Source organism: Lathamus discolor, chromosome 3 (genome assembly GCF_037157495.1).
Source record: "Lathamus discolor isolate bLatDis1 chromosome 3, bLatDis1.hap1, whole genome shotgun sequence".
In the NCBI taxonomy this organism is placed as follows: domain Eukaryota; kingdom Metazoa; phylum Chordata; class Aves; order Psittaciformes; family Psittacidae; genus Lathamus; species Lathamus discolor.
In genome coordinates this window covers 116,882,813-116,901,722 of record NC_088886.1, presented here as the reverse complement: position 1 = coordinate 116,901,722, position 18,910 = coordinate 116,882,813, and the positions used below count along the sequence as shown (strand labels likewise).

The 18,910-nt window shown below is 39.6% G+C and overlaps 1 protein-coding gene across 1 annotated transcript in view; it reads right to left on the bottom strand.

Moving 5' to 3' along the window:
• Window positions 1-18,910, bottom strand: part of LOC136010049 (von Willebrand factor D and EGF domain-containing protein-like) — a 183,118-nt gene that overhangs the window by 125,480 nt on the left and 38,728 nt on the right. Inside the window, 3 exon segments of the mRNA XM_065670656.1 lie at window positions 2,579-2,811; window positions 5,340-5,568; window positions 16,113-16,297. Coding sequence (XP_065526728.1) covers window positions 2,579-2,811; window positions 5,340-5,568; window positions 16,113-16,297 — 647 coding nt within the window.

The window sequence follows — 18,910 nt, the reverse complement described above, 5'->3', positions numbered from 1 at the left end:
TCAGCTCAGAAAGGCCAGTTTTACTTAAACTATTTCTATTTTATAATGCTCATCATAGTTTATGTACGGTGACAATTGCTCCTCGCTGTATGAACTTCTGGATTGCTGTGCTGAGCAAAATCTGCACGATTTTCTTCTAAACACCTTTCTTTCTTCGCATAACTCATTACTCACAGTGTGCCACTGTAATTTATAGATGGCTGCACCTCGAGGAATGAAATGACCTCTGTCACTGTCACATAAATAAGGCTTAGGAATGCCAGGATTTTCATATCAGATGGAGTAAGCTTCTTTCAGTGTTTATATAGAAATAGTGGCATGTTATAGATTTATTTAAGGCTGCAATAGTTTTGTGAACATTATGCTGCCAACATTACTGTCTGAAATAACAAAATTGGAGCCCAAAGATGGGGAAGAAAGGCACACATGATGGCTATTAAAAAATAACTGTCTGTTTCGTCAATACAAGTTCAGAAATGTTGGCTGGTAAATCTCAACTCTAAGGTTTGACTGTGTATTAAAATACATCAATAGATATTCTATTATGTGACTAACCTATTATCTGGAGACTTTTTGACAGATAAAAAATAGTGTAGATATCATTCACCTAAAAGGTGATTAAAAAAAAATCTTGTTTGACTCTAGGAGTTTTCTTATCAATAAATGGACAGAGAAGATGCTGATTTCAGGGCATGAAAGCATTGAGACCAAATTCAGGCTACGTGCAGGCTCATGAAGAGTAGGTTAAAAAAAGTAAACAGTTTTCAGCATACTGCAGATTCTGCATCCTGGGTGACAAATTCTGCTCTGAATACTACCCGTGCACCCTGGCAGTGTGGGGAAGGGGAAAGAGTGCTGGAAAGTGCCCCCAGTTCATTCTCTCATCTCTCATATGGTTTTTATTAGTGGCTCCCTTTCCCTGCCTGAGGAAAAAATCCTTCCATCTCCATCTTTAATGGGCAGGTGGATGTTACAAACTGCCTCCGTGCAGTGGAGTTTGGTCCCTGGGGTTGGACTCCCTTCAGTGGCATCACCTTTCCTTGGCTGTAGACATGCCAACGCTTACTAAATCGCTTCAGATTTACACCACTGGAGGTAAAAGGGGAGTCTACCTCTGTGACTCTTATTAGCACCAGAGTGGGATGGCAAACATGATGAAATGCTTTTTTTAAATCTTTATTATGTAAAACTGAATTCTCAGTTACAGCTGAGGCTTCATTGCTTGGTTTTCACCAGTGATTTATGGATAATTATAATTAATCAAATAGTTCATGAAGACCTTTAAAAAAAAACCTAGCAAGGAGAAGAACAGTTTAGTCTCACTAAGCCCACTAAATTAAACATGTAGTTTCAGCAGAGGACAAAGAAGGGCTTACTGAAAACTTTATATAATAAAAATGGTTTTATAAAGATTTGGTATTGCTACTAGTTAACAGAAGTGTATTTTTTCCGAATCCCTCAGGACTGTTAAAACTTGAAATGATTGCAAGTGAAATTATTTTGATGAAAATACCTCTTACAAACTTGTCTTAAGCTGGCAGAATTGTCTGCTTCATGTTACAGTATGTGAGGGAAGCATCAGTCAGACTCTGAATTCAGGAGGCATGATTATGAAGAGAAGTGAGAAAAAAAAACAACAAACAATCTTGATTGTGCTACTGTTATAAATGACTAATCCTTTCAAGGACTGGAAAAAGCTTATTCACATTTCTTAAATATCTCAAAGAAGAGCTGCAAAATGCCAAGACTACTTCCAAACTACTGTTAACACAAGGCCATTTTCCCTGTTTATTCTTTCAGTTTGTTGTAGCATCACTAATGGCTCTCTGCCTATATAAGTTATGAACCTAATTTAACTTTAAAAGTCTTCTTTCTGTACCATGAAAAGCCACGACTTCATAAAGAAGTCATTTTTTTTCAAATCTTGTATCGGCTTCTGTTTTGTTGTTGTTGTTGAAACTAGATCTGTGTTGCTATGTAAGCCATCAAAAATACTTCTTAGAGATTGTTTTGCAATGAACTCTATCTTTCAGTATGCTATTGAACCAAGAATTTTGAATCAGAGAGGCAGAACACCATGAAAGAGACCATAAAATAAACCTCCCTCTATTTTAAAATGTAGTGTCCTTCTTTTCCATGAAAAGATGTTATTGTGTCTCTGGTCCATGAGTATAAAAATTACAGAGGGTATATAGCTGAGCCTCCCTATACTGCAAATTCTCGCTGCTGCAAGATACAAAAAGTACTAAGCAAAAATTGTCTCAGGCACATGTATCTACTACTTATACCAACTTCATGGCATTCAAGCTGTAATGTAAGTGCAAGTATTCAAATTGCCTTTAGAAAATAGTAAAATGAATAGCTTCAGTGAACTCAATGCAATTCAAAGAAGTTACAGATCCTGAATCTGGCAAAAGCTGTTTAACAGTCTTGTTGCAAAAGGGTTTCAGTATTTTTTTCTGCAGGAGTTGTAATATGAGTGAAGAACAGCACTAATAAAAACAAAACAAAGACTTAAGAAAAGGATTTGATCCCCTCGAGTGTTTGACCTTTTTTGCTGAAGGTGGGGTCGCATTACCGTGTCTCCCAGTCTGAGGTTTATGCTGTTAATCTCTATGTAGGAAAATGACTGCAGGGTGGTGTCACACTGAATTTGCTCTTTTTTGCCAGAGGTGGACAGGTGTGACCAGACCACCATGTACTGCAATGGTGGCTTTGAGGAGGGGTGGCTGAAAGTGCACTTCAGGTAGACACGACCTTGCGCAAGCTCGGGACTTACCACGGGCTGCAAAGCCAGGCTTGTGAGTTTGACTGGAAGAAGGAAACAAAGGATGAATGCAGCACAAAATGTTATTTGAATATTACAATCGTTCACTCAGCAAGAAGATTTCTATATAACTAAACATGGGAGAAATGCTACGTATTATATTCTTGTTGTTTGATTATTAACCATGTAAGAAAGCAAATATATTTCATAAAAATGCAAAAATTGCTAATTGTGTGCTGACTTCCTATTGTTATAATATTGTGTTGTTGGTTTTGTTTTTATTTTAAAGTAAGATAAATGTTACTGAAATGAAGAACTCGGATTAATACAAATTAATTACTCTGGCAAAGGCCGCCAGCTTTGCATTCCCCTGAAGCACAGCCCTTTCATCCAAGTTTTGCAATAAGTACAGAAGAGATATGAGAAATCGTTATGTTGCAGAGGTAAATCGACTTGCAGAGGGCACACAGCCCATATTGCCACACTGTGAAGATCCTTTCCAGGCTGTTCTCAGTCTGCTCAATATAGTCTCCCTCTGCCCAGAATAATGCCATTGCTCTAAAAATACAGCCTGCTTTCTATACTCTTCAACAAGTTATGAAGTCTGAAGCTTTTCTTCCTGTTAAACTTGCCTAGAAAGTAGGAAAAAAAAGGTGTGTAATACTTTAGGGTGATGTTCTTTCATCTCTAGAGACCTGGACTCGAATGGAACATGAAGCTAGTTCAGATGCTTTGAAATGATAAATTAAGTAAGTTTTTGGAAGAGTGTTGGTGATATTATTGTAGCCCAAGAGAATAAGGTATGAGTCTGTTCTAGCAGAATGAAGAACCAACATATTAACATCTGTCTAGGGCAAATAACAAGAGGTAAGAGAAAGAAACAAGTTACTTAAAATAAGAATAAGGGTCGGTAGTTTATACCCTTTTCTCTTTTGTTTCTAAGGGAAGCTGCCTCGAATTGTGGCTCACATCATGACTTTCTGCAGGAAATTATTCCAGAAGGACGAAGTTGATCAGCTTATGGGAAGATGTGAGCAGAATTGCAAGCATGTATGCTGCTTTCCCCAGGCGTCTCCTTTCTGCCAAGCTATGAAGCTTTCAGTTCAGGAGTGCTGACCAGTGTCCTGCTCTCGAGCTTCCAGTGGTGAGACTGGGCGATTGACACTGGCAAGAAGCCATGACAATGACAGCTGGACCCAGCTCTGGGGCCATGTAGAGGCTCCTGTGGTGCAATGTTAACAGCTGAATTTAAGACAGTGTCTTAACAACCCTCAGTAAAAAAACGTCAGTGTTGGGTGTTTTCCATCCAATACTTGATGCTGCAGAAACATCCTAAAGACAGGAAGTTAAAGGCTCAGGAGAGCTGGACCTCACTGAAATGACTAGCAAAAAGGTGAAAGCTTCAACAAGAGTGGTAAAGAAAAAGGCAGAAAATCACTGTTTTGTGATAGATAGGAAGTGATAAACTTTCTGTTATCAAAAAGGCAGGCGAATTTACATTACTAAACAAGCATGGATCAACAGAAAGGACAGAATTAGCCACCCAGGTGTTGGTAAAAAATTTTTCAAACAAGAGTAATGGAAATCTTATAGTTAAAAAAAAAAAGCCAAGCTTAGACTAGAATATGACTGTGTTCAGTTAGAAAGTCATTTCTGAGCATCGTGGAAATTAAAGAGCAGTTCCATTTATTATAATGGATTTTTTTATTTCAACTAGTGAATTAATCTCACTTACTTTGAGCCTTTTTTCTCCCTCTTCTTCGTGTGGGAATGTTAAAATATTGATAAAGATAAGAAAATTAATATATCTCTGTTTAAAATTTATTTAAGCTCAAATTTTTCCTGATTGAAAGGTGATAACCCTGGTTTCTCAGTGAGTCGTATCTGTCAAAAAATGCTGAAAGGAAAGTGTAAAGCTACTTTTTACCTTTTGAGAAAGAACTGTCATTTCTGACTAAATCTATATGCACCTGAACATGCTCCGAAGTTCAGAAGGTTTAACTGAGTGAGGAAGTGCTTTCTGCTATTCCTTTGTTTCCTAGCTACCGAACAGAGGTTAGATCTCTTGTAGCAGGCTGAAAATTATTTCTGATGAGAGCAATTACATAAATGTCATGAAAAAGATGTTATCAGTTGGTCGTTGTGTTGGTTGTTTTTTTTTTTTAACTTCCAGAGTTCCAGAATTATCTTTTCTGGGGGGATACTGGATTATTGAAGATAAGAACAGACCTTTAATACAGTATCCTGGATACAGTGCTTCAATAAAAATGAGATGCTTTTGCTCACTAGCTACACAACTTCAAGCCGAAGTGGAGCCAAAGACAGTAGGAAGGGTTACATGTGAACTGTAACCAAGCAAAGAACACTATAGTAATGCACACCAGATTACATTTTGCACTTGTAATAATAGCTGTTCTTCAGGAACACCTTGGGCTGCCGCTGATTTATTTTCTACACAGTCTGTGTCTTACCGGGAGTGATGCTTGACTTGAAAGGTCGCTGAGATGTACAATGCATTACATGACCTTTGAACACACACTCAGAGAGGCATATGCAATCTACTGATTCTCACCTTCTGCGCAGTAGCCCATGCATCCTTGAGTAGGCTGCAGGAAATACACAAAGAATTCACCACAGTTCCTGATGGCAATGGGTATCCGAAACAAGCAGCAATCTTTGGTGCCCCCAAAGAAGGCCTGCCAGGTAACACAGGCCATCAGCCTCTTGCTTTTCCCAGGAGCTGGTAGGGATTCAGACTTCAATGGCAGCCACACCGGAGCTTGTGTCCCACATTTATTCATCTCAGGATGCACACAAAATAAAACGTTTACAGCAAATGAGGTAAGACTCCATGGAGAATCACTAAAACCCTAGAATTTGAGTGTGGTGGACTTGAAGAGTCAGCGAAAAAGCTGTGTAAGTGGGGATGAAAATGTCATATTCATTTTAGAGAGATGACTTTACACAGATAAAATTCTCTAAGAACACAATAACTGGATTCCAAAGTATTTCCCTCTATTTTTGGTTGGTTTGTAAGAAAAAGACGAAAGCATATGCACAGGCTACATCCTTTCTCTGGCAATTACACTTCAGCAGGCTATGCCTCATCTGTGACAGAAGAAAGCAAGGGCTGATGGAGCAAGAGGGGCAAGAAGTTGTTAGGGCCACCCCAGAGCAGGACACTGCGATACTCAGAGCATCACACACTGGCACATTCCTTCAGAACAGTTAGAGCTTAAGCTGTCATTATCCTGACAGTTTCTGCCCTACCCCTCCAGCACATACTGCATACGTCTTTGGGGCCTGACCCTCTGCCTCATTCTGAAGGGAAATGCATATGCAAGATATATGAAACACATGTGCAGAATATACGTCATCTGATCAAATATTTGGGGGGTTTTGACCTTTAGGCTTCTAACCATTAAGAGATTCCCTGAATACCCTGAACATAAAAATCCCAAAGCAGAAGGGGTTGGTACCAAGTAGTGCTATGGCATTCTCAGTCACAGCTGGGAGAGGCTGCAAGATTTACCTTTTCCAAGTTGGAGATGGATGTTCAGGCATCTCAGATCTGAATTGCATTCTCTATCTGCCAGGCACTTTCCACTGCCTAAAGGGACATGATTATCCAAAGCTGTCTTTAATTTAAGTACCTCAGTGAGAAGATTAGGTATAATCAGGGCCTAATAAAATGTACATAGCCACTTACAACAGTAGCTCATTATTCTGCACTGTTACCTATCATTTGCCAATATGCAAAGCACACAGATATTCGAGCAGAAGTTTGAAAATTATTACCAAATACTGGCAATAATTTACTCTTAGGTATCTGTCATATTCCACAGAGTGTGACTGCTGCCGTTGCTTTGCATTTCTTTAGCCAGCGGTAGTGAACTGTCTCTAATAGTCTGACATGGGGAACACGCTTCCTCCTAATGCGGACATTTGGCTGTATATCACATTGAAACAAAACCAACAAACCACCATTTTTTCCCATTGGCCCAGGTTTGCTGCTTCACTTTTAAGATCAAAGTTGCTTGTGACAGCAGGGGAAGCGGTAAATGTCAAAGGATCGATTTATTAAGTCATGTGTCAGTGCCCTCCTGTAGTTTGAATTTTACCTGGGAGCTATGCAAGACAGAAAGCAGGGACAGGGGAGGGGGGCGCTTCACACACAGGCAAACAAAGATATTCGAAGAAAATAAAGCATCTGGTATGACACAGTCTGATTTCCATTTGGTGCTAGCTATTGTCAGGCTTCTGAAAACAAGGATTCCAGAGAGGCACCATTAAAGTTGTCCAAAGTCTTTTGTTTCCCCAGAGATGTGGCAGCGGCCAAGCAGAGAGGCCATGTCCCCAGTGTCCCCGCAGAAGGCACTGGAACTCACCCAGTGCAGCAGGTCCCCAGGGAGGAATAGTGTACCAGCATTACACTAGTGAAGGAGAGGAGCAGATCAGTGTGAAAATGCTTTTATGTGGGATTTTAGACAAATCCCTTCCTTTCCTCTATTTAAAATCCATATTGTGTGTAACTTTGTAAGAGATTTGTTTTTTATTTATTTACAGCTTTTAAGGGACAGCAGTGCTTTCTGTGTTGGAAAAAATGCAGATGTCAGGAATTTGTTCTTTCCTGGTGAGCTTCTATCTAGAGAGCAAGATCTGATGCAAAGGGTTGGAACTAGATGAGCTTTAAGAGACTTCACACCCAAACCATTCTATGACACTATGATGATTCTATACATGTGTGCGTAAAGATTGCTGGACTGAATAATTATTGTTTCAAATTGCATTAAAACGAAAAGGCATTTGTGAGTGTACCTTGCAAGTGTTGTGAATCCCCCAAGCTGGAAAGAATCAGAATAGGGGAGTGCAGAGCAGAAGAGATAAAAGAGCACTGGAACTCAGTGGGTGTATGTAAAATCACAGAAAGCGTTGAAGGAAAATGGTGTGGTAAGGAGACACAGCACAGCCTACCCACCCCTCATGGGGGACTCCCCTACTCCCACTGACCCTGCAACTGGCATCGCAGCTTGCTGCCTGCACTGCTCATGGCAAGGAGAGCATTCCTAGTGCTGCTAACAACCACTGCAAAGGGCTGTTGCCACCATTTACTGATATTCAGTTACTGAAAAGTGACATTTATTGCTTTAGGGTGACTCAGTCTCCAGCAAATACCTGTTTGTCAAGGAACACTTGCACCCATGGCTTAACAACCTAAAAAAATAACAACTTTCTGTAGAAGATCTTTTGCCATTCAAAATAAGCTTCTGCATCCATTTGCTTCTGCCTTTAATGGTGTAACTGGCCTCCACATGTCAGTTCTGCTCTATTGGGAGTGTGGCTGCTGGGCTGCCTCTGGCCAGGCACACGTGGTGCCTCAGTTTCCCTGGCTGCTGCCTGACCTTGGACAAATTACTTACTCTTTGTGTACCTCAGTTCCTTGTCTCTAACCCAGAGGCAGAGGTGGCTGAGATAGCAATAGTACTTCCTTGCCTTGTGGCAGTGCTGAAAAGATAAATTCATTAATGAGACACACATCTGTCTGCTGTGCTCTGGGCCATGTAGATAAATAGACAGATTCCAGTGCATTGTGGCTGTGAAAAAAGACAAAATGCGATCCATACGTAAAAGTGGGTCTGTATTCCCTGTTAACACATAGAGGAATCAGAATAAAATGCTGAAATAAGAGGATGGTGATCTTCTCCCTCTTTGTATTTATCCTTGCCGCAAGTCTCTGAGCCAGTTCAGTGCTCGAGAAAGTATGGATTAGCATCACTGACGTCAGCCGCCAGCATTGTGTGCAGGCTTTCTGATAACCCCCGCTGTGATCTGCAGCGCCCCGGTTTTGTTCTGGCAAATCTCGCATTGAGACTCTTTGAGTGAAATAGTTTGTTATGTAATGTGCACAAATTGCAAGCAATAACGAACCCTTTTGACTGATCTTGCACTCAGGAAAAGTCAGACTGTGAGGAAGCAAGTTAAATATGTTATTATCAAAATATGATGGAGTATTACTGGCTGGCCAAGGAAGAATTTTGGTATAAATCAAGTATTTCTGTTTCCCTGGCAGTTTTAAGACATATATGCATTTATTTTCTGCTTTGAGCTATGTGCTGCCCATCTGGGTCAAGCAAGTTGTCCCACGCTAGCTGAAAGGATTTGCTGCGTGAGGCCTCTGTGAATTAGAAAACAGACCTGAGAAAGGAGGGACAAAGGGCCACGAGGATGATCAGGGGACTGGAGCACCTCCCGTATGAAGACAGGCTGAGAAAGTTGGGGCTGTTCAGCCTGGAGAAGAGAAGGCTGCATGGAGACCTCATAGCAGCCTTCCAGTGTCTGAAGGGGGCCTATAGGGATGCTGGGGAGGGACTCCTTGTCAGGGACTGTAGTGACAGGGCAAGGGGTAACGGGTTAAAACTTAAACAGGGGAAGTTTAGATTGGATATAAGGAGGAAATTCTTTCCTGTTAGGGTGGTGAGACACTGGAATGGGTTGCCCAGGGAGGTTGTGAGTGCTCCATCCCTGGCGGTGTTCAAGGCCAGGTTGGATGAAGCCTTGTGTGGGATGGTTTAGTGTGAGATGTCCCTGTCCATGGCAGGGGGGTTGGAACTAGATGATCTTGAGGTCCTTTGCAACCCTAACTATTCTATGATTCTATGTATTCAACCAGCAGTAGAGATAGGAGCAGAGAAAAACAAAAAATACTTAGAAAAAAAGAGCTTTGGAGAAGAGATTTCAAAGAGCCAAATTTTCAAGTCTCAGCTGTGGTATAATTAGCATTAAATTTTGTAGCAGTCATTTGGAAGAGTAACCAGAAAATCGAATACAGAGGTACTAGATGATTGGCATTCAAGATACAGCATTTACCTGCAATGACTACAGTCAGTGCTGCTCTAAGAATAGCATAAAGCTGTGGGAATCTCACACTGTAATTCAGCAGCATTTCCAAAATGATGAAGAGGAATTATACAGCTGCCACCACAGAAGAGCAAACGCCACAAGCCTCTTGCATGCAGAAGCTCATCTGGTGGAAAGCCAGTGGTGAGGATGAGGCCATGTCTTTGCTGGGGTTCTCCAGGTGATTTACATAACGTAGACTGCATAGCAGCGCTATCGCTGTGATGAGCAAAATGACCATGTTTCTTCACTTCAAATGAAAGCTATACAGCAGGAAGAAAAATAAGCTACAATACCAGCGACACTGGAAAACACCTGTGTGCCCAGTCTGTCCAATCATGTCTGAGTATACTGGTAAATCCAATGAGAAGTGGCGTCTCTTCCTACAAATCCTGCCTCCAAGGTATATCTCTAAGCAGTGTCCTTGGTGGCAAGGGGCAGTGAGTGTCTGATTAACACTCTGTACAACAGATCACAAGCATTCGGTTACTTTAGTTGACATGTTTACTTGGACTTGCAACTGATCAATGTAATGGAAAGTTAGTGAAGTAAACTAGGTTGTTTTAAACTCTAAATGTATGTAATTCAGTGCATCTGCAGCAGGTAACCAGTGACACAGCTTGCATGAAGGAGAACTTACCTAATACAAAAGGAAGTTTTCAGGCTGTTGCTAGGCTTCTGTAGTGCTCAGTATCTTTTATACTTTATCCAACTATATTAAGTGGTGCCTTTAATCTTCAAAGCATTTTATAAATCTTACCTAATTAATCTTCTCAATGCCTCTAGGTGGCAGGTAAGCATTCACAGGGTATTTTTGATTCATAATTAAGCACCAGCTTATAATTTAAATAATTCATTTCAGAAAACCTAAATGAGAAAAATATTAAATTTGCTCCCCCTTTGCCAAAACAATGGGACAACCCATTATTGTTTAATCCAATGATAGCTCCTTCCATTTATTTGGGGTTTGGAGAATCAACTAGTTTGATTGATTGAATAAGGCTCTTTATAATTGCACAAAGAAATCAAGCTTGATTGTTCTTGTCACTTGGGTATTGCACTGAAATTATGCTGTTAAAATAAGTAGCACCATATGTGAGAAATACATTGTTTTAGTTAGATGGAGATGGAAGGCTTTTTGGGATACTGGTGGTTGGCAGTTAAAGCACTGCGATTTTGCATCTGTTATCCACTCAAAACTTTACTTTTTTTTTATATTTTTAATCTCTTTGCAGTAAGTTAAAGTAAATAACATTTTTTTATTTCAGTCTGGGGCCATACTCCACAGAAATCAGTTTACATCAGGAGTATCTGTAGTAGCAATTAAACCAGTGCCTGTATTGTGTTTCCTTTAAGTACGTGCTTCTGAACAATAGAAGCTGTAATTGTAATTTCTGCAGAAGGCTTTTCGTATGTCTGAAAAACAAACAAGAAAAACAAAACCTCTTCATGCCTACCATTATGATTTGGAGTATTCACATATGCTTGCGAGAAAGAGAATTGCAGATTAAATAACATTGAAATTGTCACTTGCTTTAAAGTTCATGAAACAATTGCAAATCAAAGTAGGTTTGGATTCAGAGCAAAATAAAAATGGAAACAAAATAAAAATTAATAGTAAGCAGTTGAGCTATTGTATTTTGATTGCGGGTATAAAATGTTCTGCAACAGGTTAAGTAGAGGAAGAAATTAAACTGAAAAATGGGAAAATACACATTTTTGTACATGGGAAAATGTCAATTTTCTTCATGGGGGCTACAATATTAAGCATTATAGACAGGTTAGATTTGACATGCTTTAACATGACATTGTTTTATACACTGAAGATTAACATTTAAGCCTATGTTTGAGCCTAGTATATATTAAAATCTAAATTTATAGTGTTAAAAATGTAACACTTGAGAAGACATCAGCCCTGACTGCTTAACATGTCCTTCTTTTCCCATATTTATAGATGTACCTGAATGTAGAGCATATACAAATTTGGAGTTGTTTTTTTCTCATTTAGGGAATGAAATTTCTGAAGAAGGATATTGGAAGTAATCTTGATATACCATCAGAGGCAGGTGTTACTGGGCATTTCCAAGAGTGTCATATCTGTAACTAACCTGTAGAAATCCTTGCTGCAGAACTGTGGATGCTAAAATATTACAATGAATGGACTGGCTGATCGGTGAGGAATCACTTTAAAGTCTCATACAACCCATATCTGAATACAGAAGTCCCTGAATTAGGGGTTGCTGGAGATTGTTAATATGCAAAGGTGAAACTACTCTCCTGGTCCTGCCCTCCGCTCTGGACAAACACATTCAGCTGCTGGCAATGACAAGCACCTGGGGCCGGCGGAACTCTGCTGTGGTGTAAGAGGTCACTTTGAGGCTCCTGCTATGCATGCCAACAGGAAAGCAGAAAATAAAATGAGCCAAAGTGAGGTGCTGCCTTGAGACTGGGAGGAAACCAAGAGTGAGGCAGTGGCTGCTCTGAGAGGTTCAACTTTAGCTGCTGGGATGTGGTGCTGTGTAAGTATATATCTGTGTGTGTGCCTGTGTGAATGTGTTGTGTATACTACATGGGATGAGCCTATCGTTCCAGGTAGTGTGCATATTTTTGCATGCATACATATATAAATGCTGAACCATACACCTGGGCCATCTGTGTGGATGGGTATTGTGGGAGGACTGCTGGCTAATGAGGTGCATTTCAGGAGATCTGGAGACCAGTGAGACCAGTGTCTTACTTCAGCAGTGGGAATGCAGTGACTTTTGTGGTCAGTGCGCTAACATCTGTACTACTCTCTCCACTGAAGGAATGTAGTACCACAAACTCTCTGTTCCCGAGGACAAGTGTTTGCAAGTGACAGTTGTTCTAGTAGTGATTCTGGTTTTAATCCCTTTCTTTTATCTTATCACCTGATGTTCACAATTGACTGCTCAAAGCTGGAAATACTAGCATTGTTTTGAGAGGTAATGAAGCTTACTTGTGCATGTGATATCCACAGTATTCTTGCTGGCTCCAGAACCAATTACTATTTGCATAATCAAGTTCTTAATTGACATTTTTCCTTAAGGTGGAGGATTATCTATGCATTTTTACCCTCATGTAAATGAGGGGAAGAAGTGCATTTCCAGCTGTATTTCTGGCTTCACATTAGGCAGGAGCAGGCATTGCAAGGCCTACCTGTCATTAGCGTGGTGTGGCATTTGGATTTGCATTGCAGTTAGCATCAAGGACTGTGCTTCTGTAAATCCACAGATTGATCTTTAATCTGACTGTAGAGCAGATCTGCAATAATTTTAGCAAGTCGTGTTCTCTCACTTTTCATTATTTAATCCTTTCATGTGGATTGCCCATTTGTACATGTATACAGATGTATGTGTATACTTTATATTCTTATTATTCAGAAGCCTGAATTTCTGTAATTGATGTATGTTTTTCCTATATTGACTGTTAAATACTTCTCTGTATCTTTAATACATTTTCTGTTGAGCTTTAATTTTTATGTCAGTTTTGTTCCTCTGAAGGTCCTTTTATTACTAGGTCTGGCCATGTTTGTGCATTGTTTCCTGCTTCTCAGTACAGTGCCTTAATCTGAGTAAAAGCTTACCCATGCTTTCCACCTTTAGTGTTTTTGCCTTTCACAGTGAATTTGCAGTTCTTGAAGAACAAGCTCATGTTTGTGATGTGTAGGCAGCAGTTTCAATATCTGGAAATATAAAATTTGCAAGTTTGTGTTGCTTTTCTACTAGGATGTGGTTTTAGATGGGGAAGTCGCTGTGGTCCAGAGTCCGTGCCCATGACACAGTAATTGCTGTGCCTCCTTCAGGAGCACAGGGGAAGATGTGAGGAAAAAATAGAGGAAGGAAGGTCAGGATCACTCGTTACTCCCCAGGGAAATTCAGCAGGCAAAGCCTAAATTGGAAAGCTGTTTCAATCAGAAGTATTTTGCCACTGGAGGAATAAGTTTATGGACAGCAGTTGGATCCAAGGGATGGAGAATTCAGGAATACAATTCATATTTTCACTCTCTTTGACATAAAAGCCTTTGGGGTTTTCTTCTGTCTTCACCCCCCCACCCCCACTCCCCCTTTGTTTTCAACTAGGTTTTTGTGTGTTTGTTTGTTTTTGTTTGGGTTTTTTTGTTCTTGGAGTTTTTGTTGGTTTTTTTTTTTTTTTTTGTGGGGGTGCTTGTTTGGTTTGTGTTTTTTTTTTTTTTAATTAGTGGATAAACAGCTTCTTAAGCGCTGTTACTTGTTTTCCATTAAAATGGCTGCTGTGACACGGCTGTAGACTGAAATTCTCATAACGTCTGTGACTTGATTCTGCTCTCTGTTGAATAGAACACTTTCTGTGGTTATGGAGCTGTATGCAGGTGGGGCCACATATTTATTGGTAGTTGGTTTGGTTTTAGGGGTGGGTTTTTTGTGTCAATATTATGAATACAGGCTTTAAGAGTGTGTCTGGGAGTCAGCTCCCTTGCCCAGGCACTGCAGCCAGTTCTGGGAGGTCGCCTCCCTCATGCCCACCCAGCACATGCCGTCTCTCCAGCTGCAATCCTCTGCCAAGCTGGGCAGGACCTCTAAATCTCCATTACAGTTTAAATCCCTTCTGATCTCAATTGGGTGACAGGAATCCTTACCTACTATTACTTTGAATTAAGAAGTTAATCTTATCTATTGATAAGCAGCTAATTGTATCTGATCGGTATCAATAGGATATCACCAGGAATATATTTTGCAAGGTGTTGGAGTAATGTACTTTTTAACTCCCCAGCTATATTGTTGGGCTTTATTTGGTCTCTTTTCTACCTGTTCAGGATTTTCTTTGACTTGTTTAATTAAAATCAGCTCACTCCAGCCAGCCTGGAATGTCCAATAATAACTGCTTATTAAGGAGTGGGAGCTTTGAAGTTATTAATTTAAATTATTTTATTCCACAGGTTTTGCTCAAATTAAATGGAAAGCCAAATTAAACAATGATTTAATTAAGTGGAAGAGATAGAAAGTAGACACAGATTTAGAAGGTGAAGATCTAAAAGAAGCATATTCTTCCAGTTGTGACATCTAACAGATGTAATCCTTCATCAGCGTGGTGAAGCAGGGATTTACTGTCATTCAGAGGATAATGAAGAAACCAACGGCAAGAATTATGTTACAAGATAAGAAACTAAACTAATGAGTATAGCTCTACAAACCTCAATAAAAAACACCAGAGAAGAGATTAAAAGAAACAAAGCATGTATTGTTGGAAAGAAATCTCATACATTCAAGCCTTGCTACATACACAAAATTGCTGAAATATGATGACAAATTAAATAACTTTATAGAAGAGATATACACTTATAGAGCAACTTGTAAAAATAAGCTTCACAATGCATTGGGGCGGTCAAGGATGACCTGCCATGAAATTAATATTTCAATAATAATCATGCCAATTTGTTCATGTTAATTAGATTTATGGTTTGTGCATGCAGAGAGTTAGAAATCCCACAGAAGTAACAGTTATCTCTTAACATTTCATTTAACATAAGATTATGAAGGTATTTTTCTATTGTGACAAGTTCACAGGTCCATTTTGAATGGATATGGAACACTGTCTGATAATTTCAAGAAGGTTCTCCAGCTAGGGTAGCATCACCTAATATTAAACTTCCTGGCAATCTAGGTTGAATATTTAATATGTCAAGTAATTTATGGTAATGTTTATTATTTTCTGAATAAATTTAATAGTGTGTTTTAAGTATTCTAAAATGCAGCTGGGCTATTTGACTTCACAATGACTTTAGTTGGTCTCAAGCTGCTCTGACAGCAATCATTGCAAGTTAAATGCTATTGTCATACCCATAAAAAAAGATAATGATAGTTTTGTCTTTTTCAGAGAGTAGACTTAAGTGGTAGAGGGTTTTTTCTCTCTAAAAAGCCATTTGTGTATTATGAAACTAAGTAATGTTAGTAATAGTGGAAAAAGACTCAAATTTAGCTTTTCCTTCTGTATCACCAAAGAATATCCTCTAATATTAATTTTTATGTTTTTTTCCTTCTGATTTCATAATAAGGATATATTCCTAATTCACGGTAAATTATACGGGGAAAGAGTCAGGTGCCAGAATCCATTCTTAAAGCAGTAGAATTACTTGAAAAAAAGTATAACTTATGGTGACATATGTGGATTACTAAGTATCTCTCTTTACAGTTGCAAAACCACTTTGGATTTTGTTTGCATAATGCCCAACCCATAGAGGTCCTGGTCTCTGACTGCTGCCCTTGGATATGACATTGTTCTTATTTTTGTTGTTGTTGTTGTTATTATTATATTACTACTACTATTATCATTGGAAAAGTGGTTTTCCCATCTATCACCATTGTAGTCTACTGGCTATGAGAATACAGAGGTAGCTGGAAAGGAAAATTACATCACAGGATATATTCAAGTTCACCAGGGTTTTACTGACTTCAACACATCTCGTTGGCATTTCTGCAGGCTTGTTGTCAATCATGAAACAGTACCATGCTGGTGGCAAGGAGTGGTCGCAAACCAGGTCCTGAATTGCTGTTTGCTGCAGCTCCAGTGAGTCAAACTTCGTGCTGCGGGAGGGATTGTGGAGGATGTGGTGTCCCTCCTGTGAGCACTCAGGAACTGGAAAGGGTGAAAAAGGACAATGATTAAACAGTTAATTGAAGTTAATTAGATACTGTTAATCACCTTTTAAAGGGGTACATCCTCTTATGTTCAGATTCAGTTCAAGGCAAACACTAGGAAAAGGTAGAATTTGGAATTAAATATGTAAACTTGGAAGCTTGATAACATAAAAATTTTAGTCATCTAGATTTTCATCATATTTGAATCAGAACCAGAAGCCTTAAACCTTTAATGTGACCTCATTCTATCTTTAGGGATTAATATCTGAATTGCTGCTCCTCAGAAATCAAATGATGTTCTGAGGTTCCAAAGCCTTGTGATCTTTGGAAAATAGTTTTGGGTTTTTTTTTTCATATATTATATGAATGAGCATTTTAATCGTGACATAACTGGATGCTCAAATGAATTTCATATACTTTTAAGTACATTTTTAGAATAACAAAACTAAAAAAATTCTAAGAGAAAAAGAAATGGTAAAAAAACAACATTACAAGGTTTTTAGAAATAAATTCAGGTTAGACTTGCAGGTTGTCGTGGTTTAAGATCAGCCGGTAACTCAGAACCATGCAGCCGTTCGCTCACTCCCCCCGTTCTTCCTCCCCCAGCTCCCGGAGGGATGGGGAGGAGAATCGAAAGAATGTAACTCCCACGGGTTGAGATAAGAACAGCCCAGTAACTAAGGTATAACACAAACCACTGCTGCTGCCACCAATGATAATAATGGTAAGGGAAATAACAAGGGAAGAGAATACAACTGCTCACCACCAGCCAATCGATACCCAGACCAACCTGAGCAGTGTACCAGGTAACTGCTCCCAGCTGATATACTGGGCATGACGTGCTGTGGTATGGAATACCTCTTTGGTTAGTTTGGGTCAGGTGTCCTGTTTCTGCTTCCTCCCAGCTTCCCCTCCTCCCTGACAAAGCAGGAGACTGAAAAGGTCCTTGGTCAGAGTAAACATTACTGAGCAACAACTAAAAACATCGGTGTTATCAATGCTGTTCCCAGGCTGAAAGTCAAGACCACAGCACTGCTCCAGCTACTGAGAAGGAGAAAAATGACTGCTACTGCTGAACCCAGGACACAGATATTCACAGGTCAGACTCGCCTGAGGCATGTACTTATAAAGCCAAATACATGAGAACTTCTGTGCATGCATCACAAAATTTAAATCAAAACTGCTGCCCCATAGCGTGTGTTTGTTTACACACTTGCCCCATTTATTTGTATTTATCTCTTGATTTTTTTAACAGAATATTCAGTAGTTTCTCATCAACTAATGTGCTGGGTTTGTCTGGGATAGATTAGATTTTCTTCACAGTAGCTACTAGTATGGGGTGATGTTTTGAATTTGTGTTGCAAACAGCGCTGATAACAGGGATGTTTTAGTTAGTGCTGAGCTTTATTTACATGAGGTCAAGGCCTTTTCTGCTCTTCACCAATGTGTCCTGGGGACACAGCTGGGAAAGCTGACCCCAACTGACCCAAGGGATATTCCATACCATATGGTGTCATGCTCAGCAAGTCAAACTGGTGGAAAGAAAGGGCAGACATTTGGAGTAATGGCATTTGTCTTCCTAAGTGACTATTGCACATGATGGAGCCCTACTTTCCTAGAGATGCCTGAACATCTGCGTGTATGCTTTTTATCTTTTAAAAAAATATGCCATTTGCTTTGCTTGTACATCCATAGCTTTTACTTTACCTATTAAACTGTCTTTATCTCAACCCATGATTTTTCTCTCTTTACTCTTCTTTTTCTCTCCCTCATCCTTTTGGGGGGAGTGAGTGAGTGGCTGCGTGGGGCTTAGTTGCCAGCTGGGGTAAACCACGACGCCTAATAAGAATAAGCCTTGTAGTGATTCTTTGAAAGGCTGTTTATTTTAAAAAAGCTGATCATGTAGAAAAAAGGGCCTATTCTTGGTTTTCTTCTCCATTTCTCTATGTGGCAAAGTCCACTTTTGTTGTATTGGCATTGTAGAGCAGGCCACAGGAGGAGACAGAGGTGGAGTTGTTCCCTGTTATGCATTGGCAAAAAAAGGCTCAGCTAATTTCCTGCTACAGTAATCTTAAATTGCTAATGGTGATGTAAGTGGCAGAGAACACATCATAGGAATTGCTCAAACTGGTTTCAGGAGTGAGCCTGGCAGTTAGCAAAATCACCTCTTTGCACTGTAAATAGAGCTTATTTATGTGATTCTGTTGACAGAGAATAAGACCCCTCCCCATAATAGCATTTTAAAAATGTCATTTTCGGATGGTAACTCTGCTTTAATATTATGCCAGTGGCACTCTGAAACAGATTTATCATTTTTATTTTATTGACAAGATACTCAGAAGGTCAAAGTCAATCCTTTTACGGTACTATTTTTAAAGATTATTTTTATTGTGCCAAAGGCAAAGCAATGGTATACAAGACAAATGGGGACAAAATGTAGCATAACAGAGCCCTTATTGCAGTTTTCATGGAACTAAACTGTCAAAGCGATGGTGCAATTCCAATGCAGAATTCAGCTGAATTAATGAAATTGCTTTTTTAAGTGAAAAATGAGTGCCCTAAGCTTTTCTTTTCTACAGGTAAGAGCTGTTTTAGAGCGGGAACACTTGGA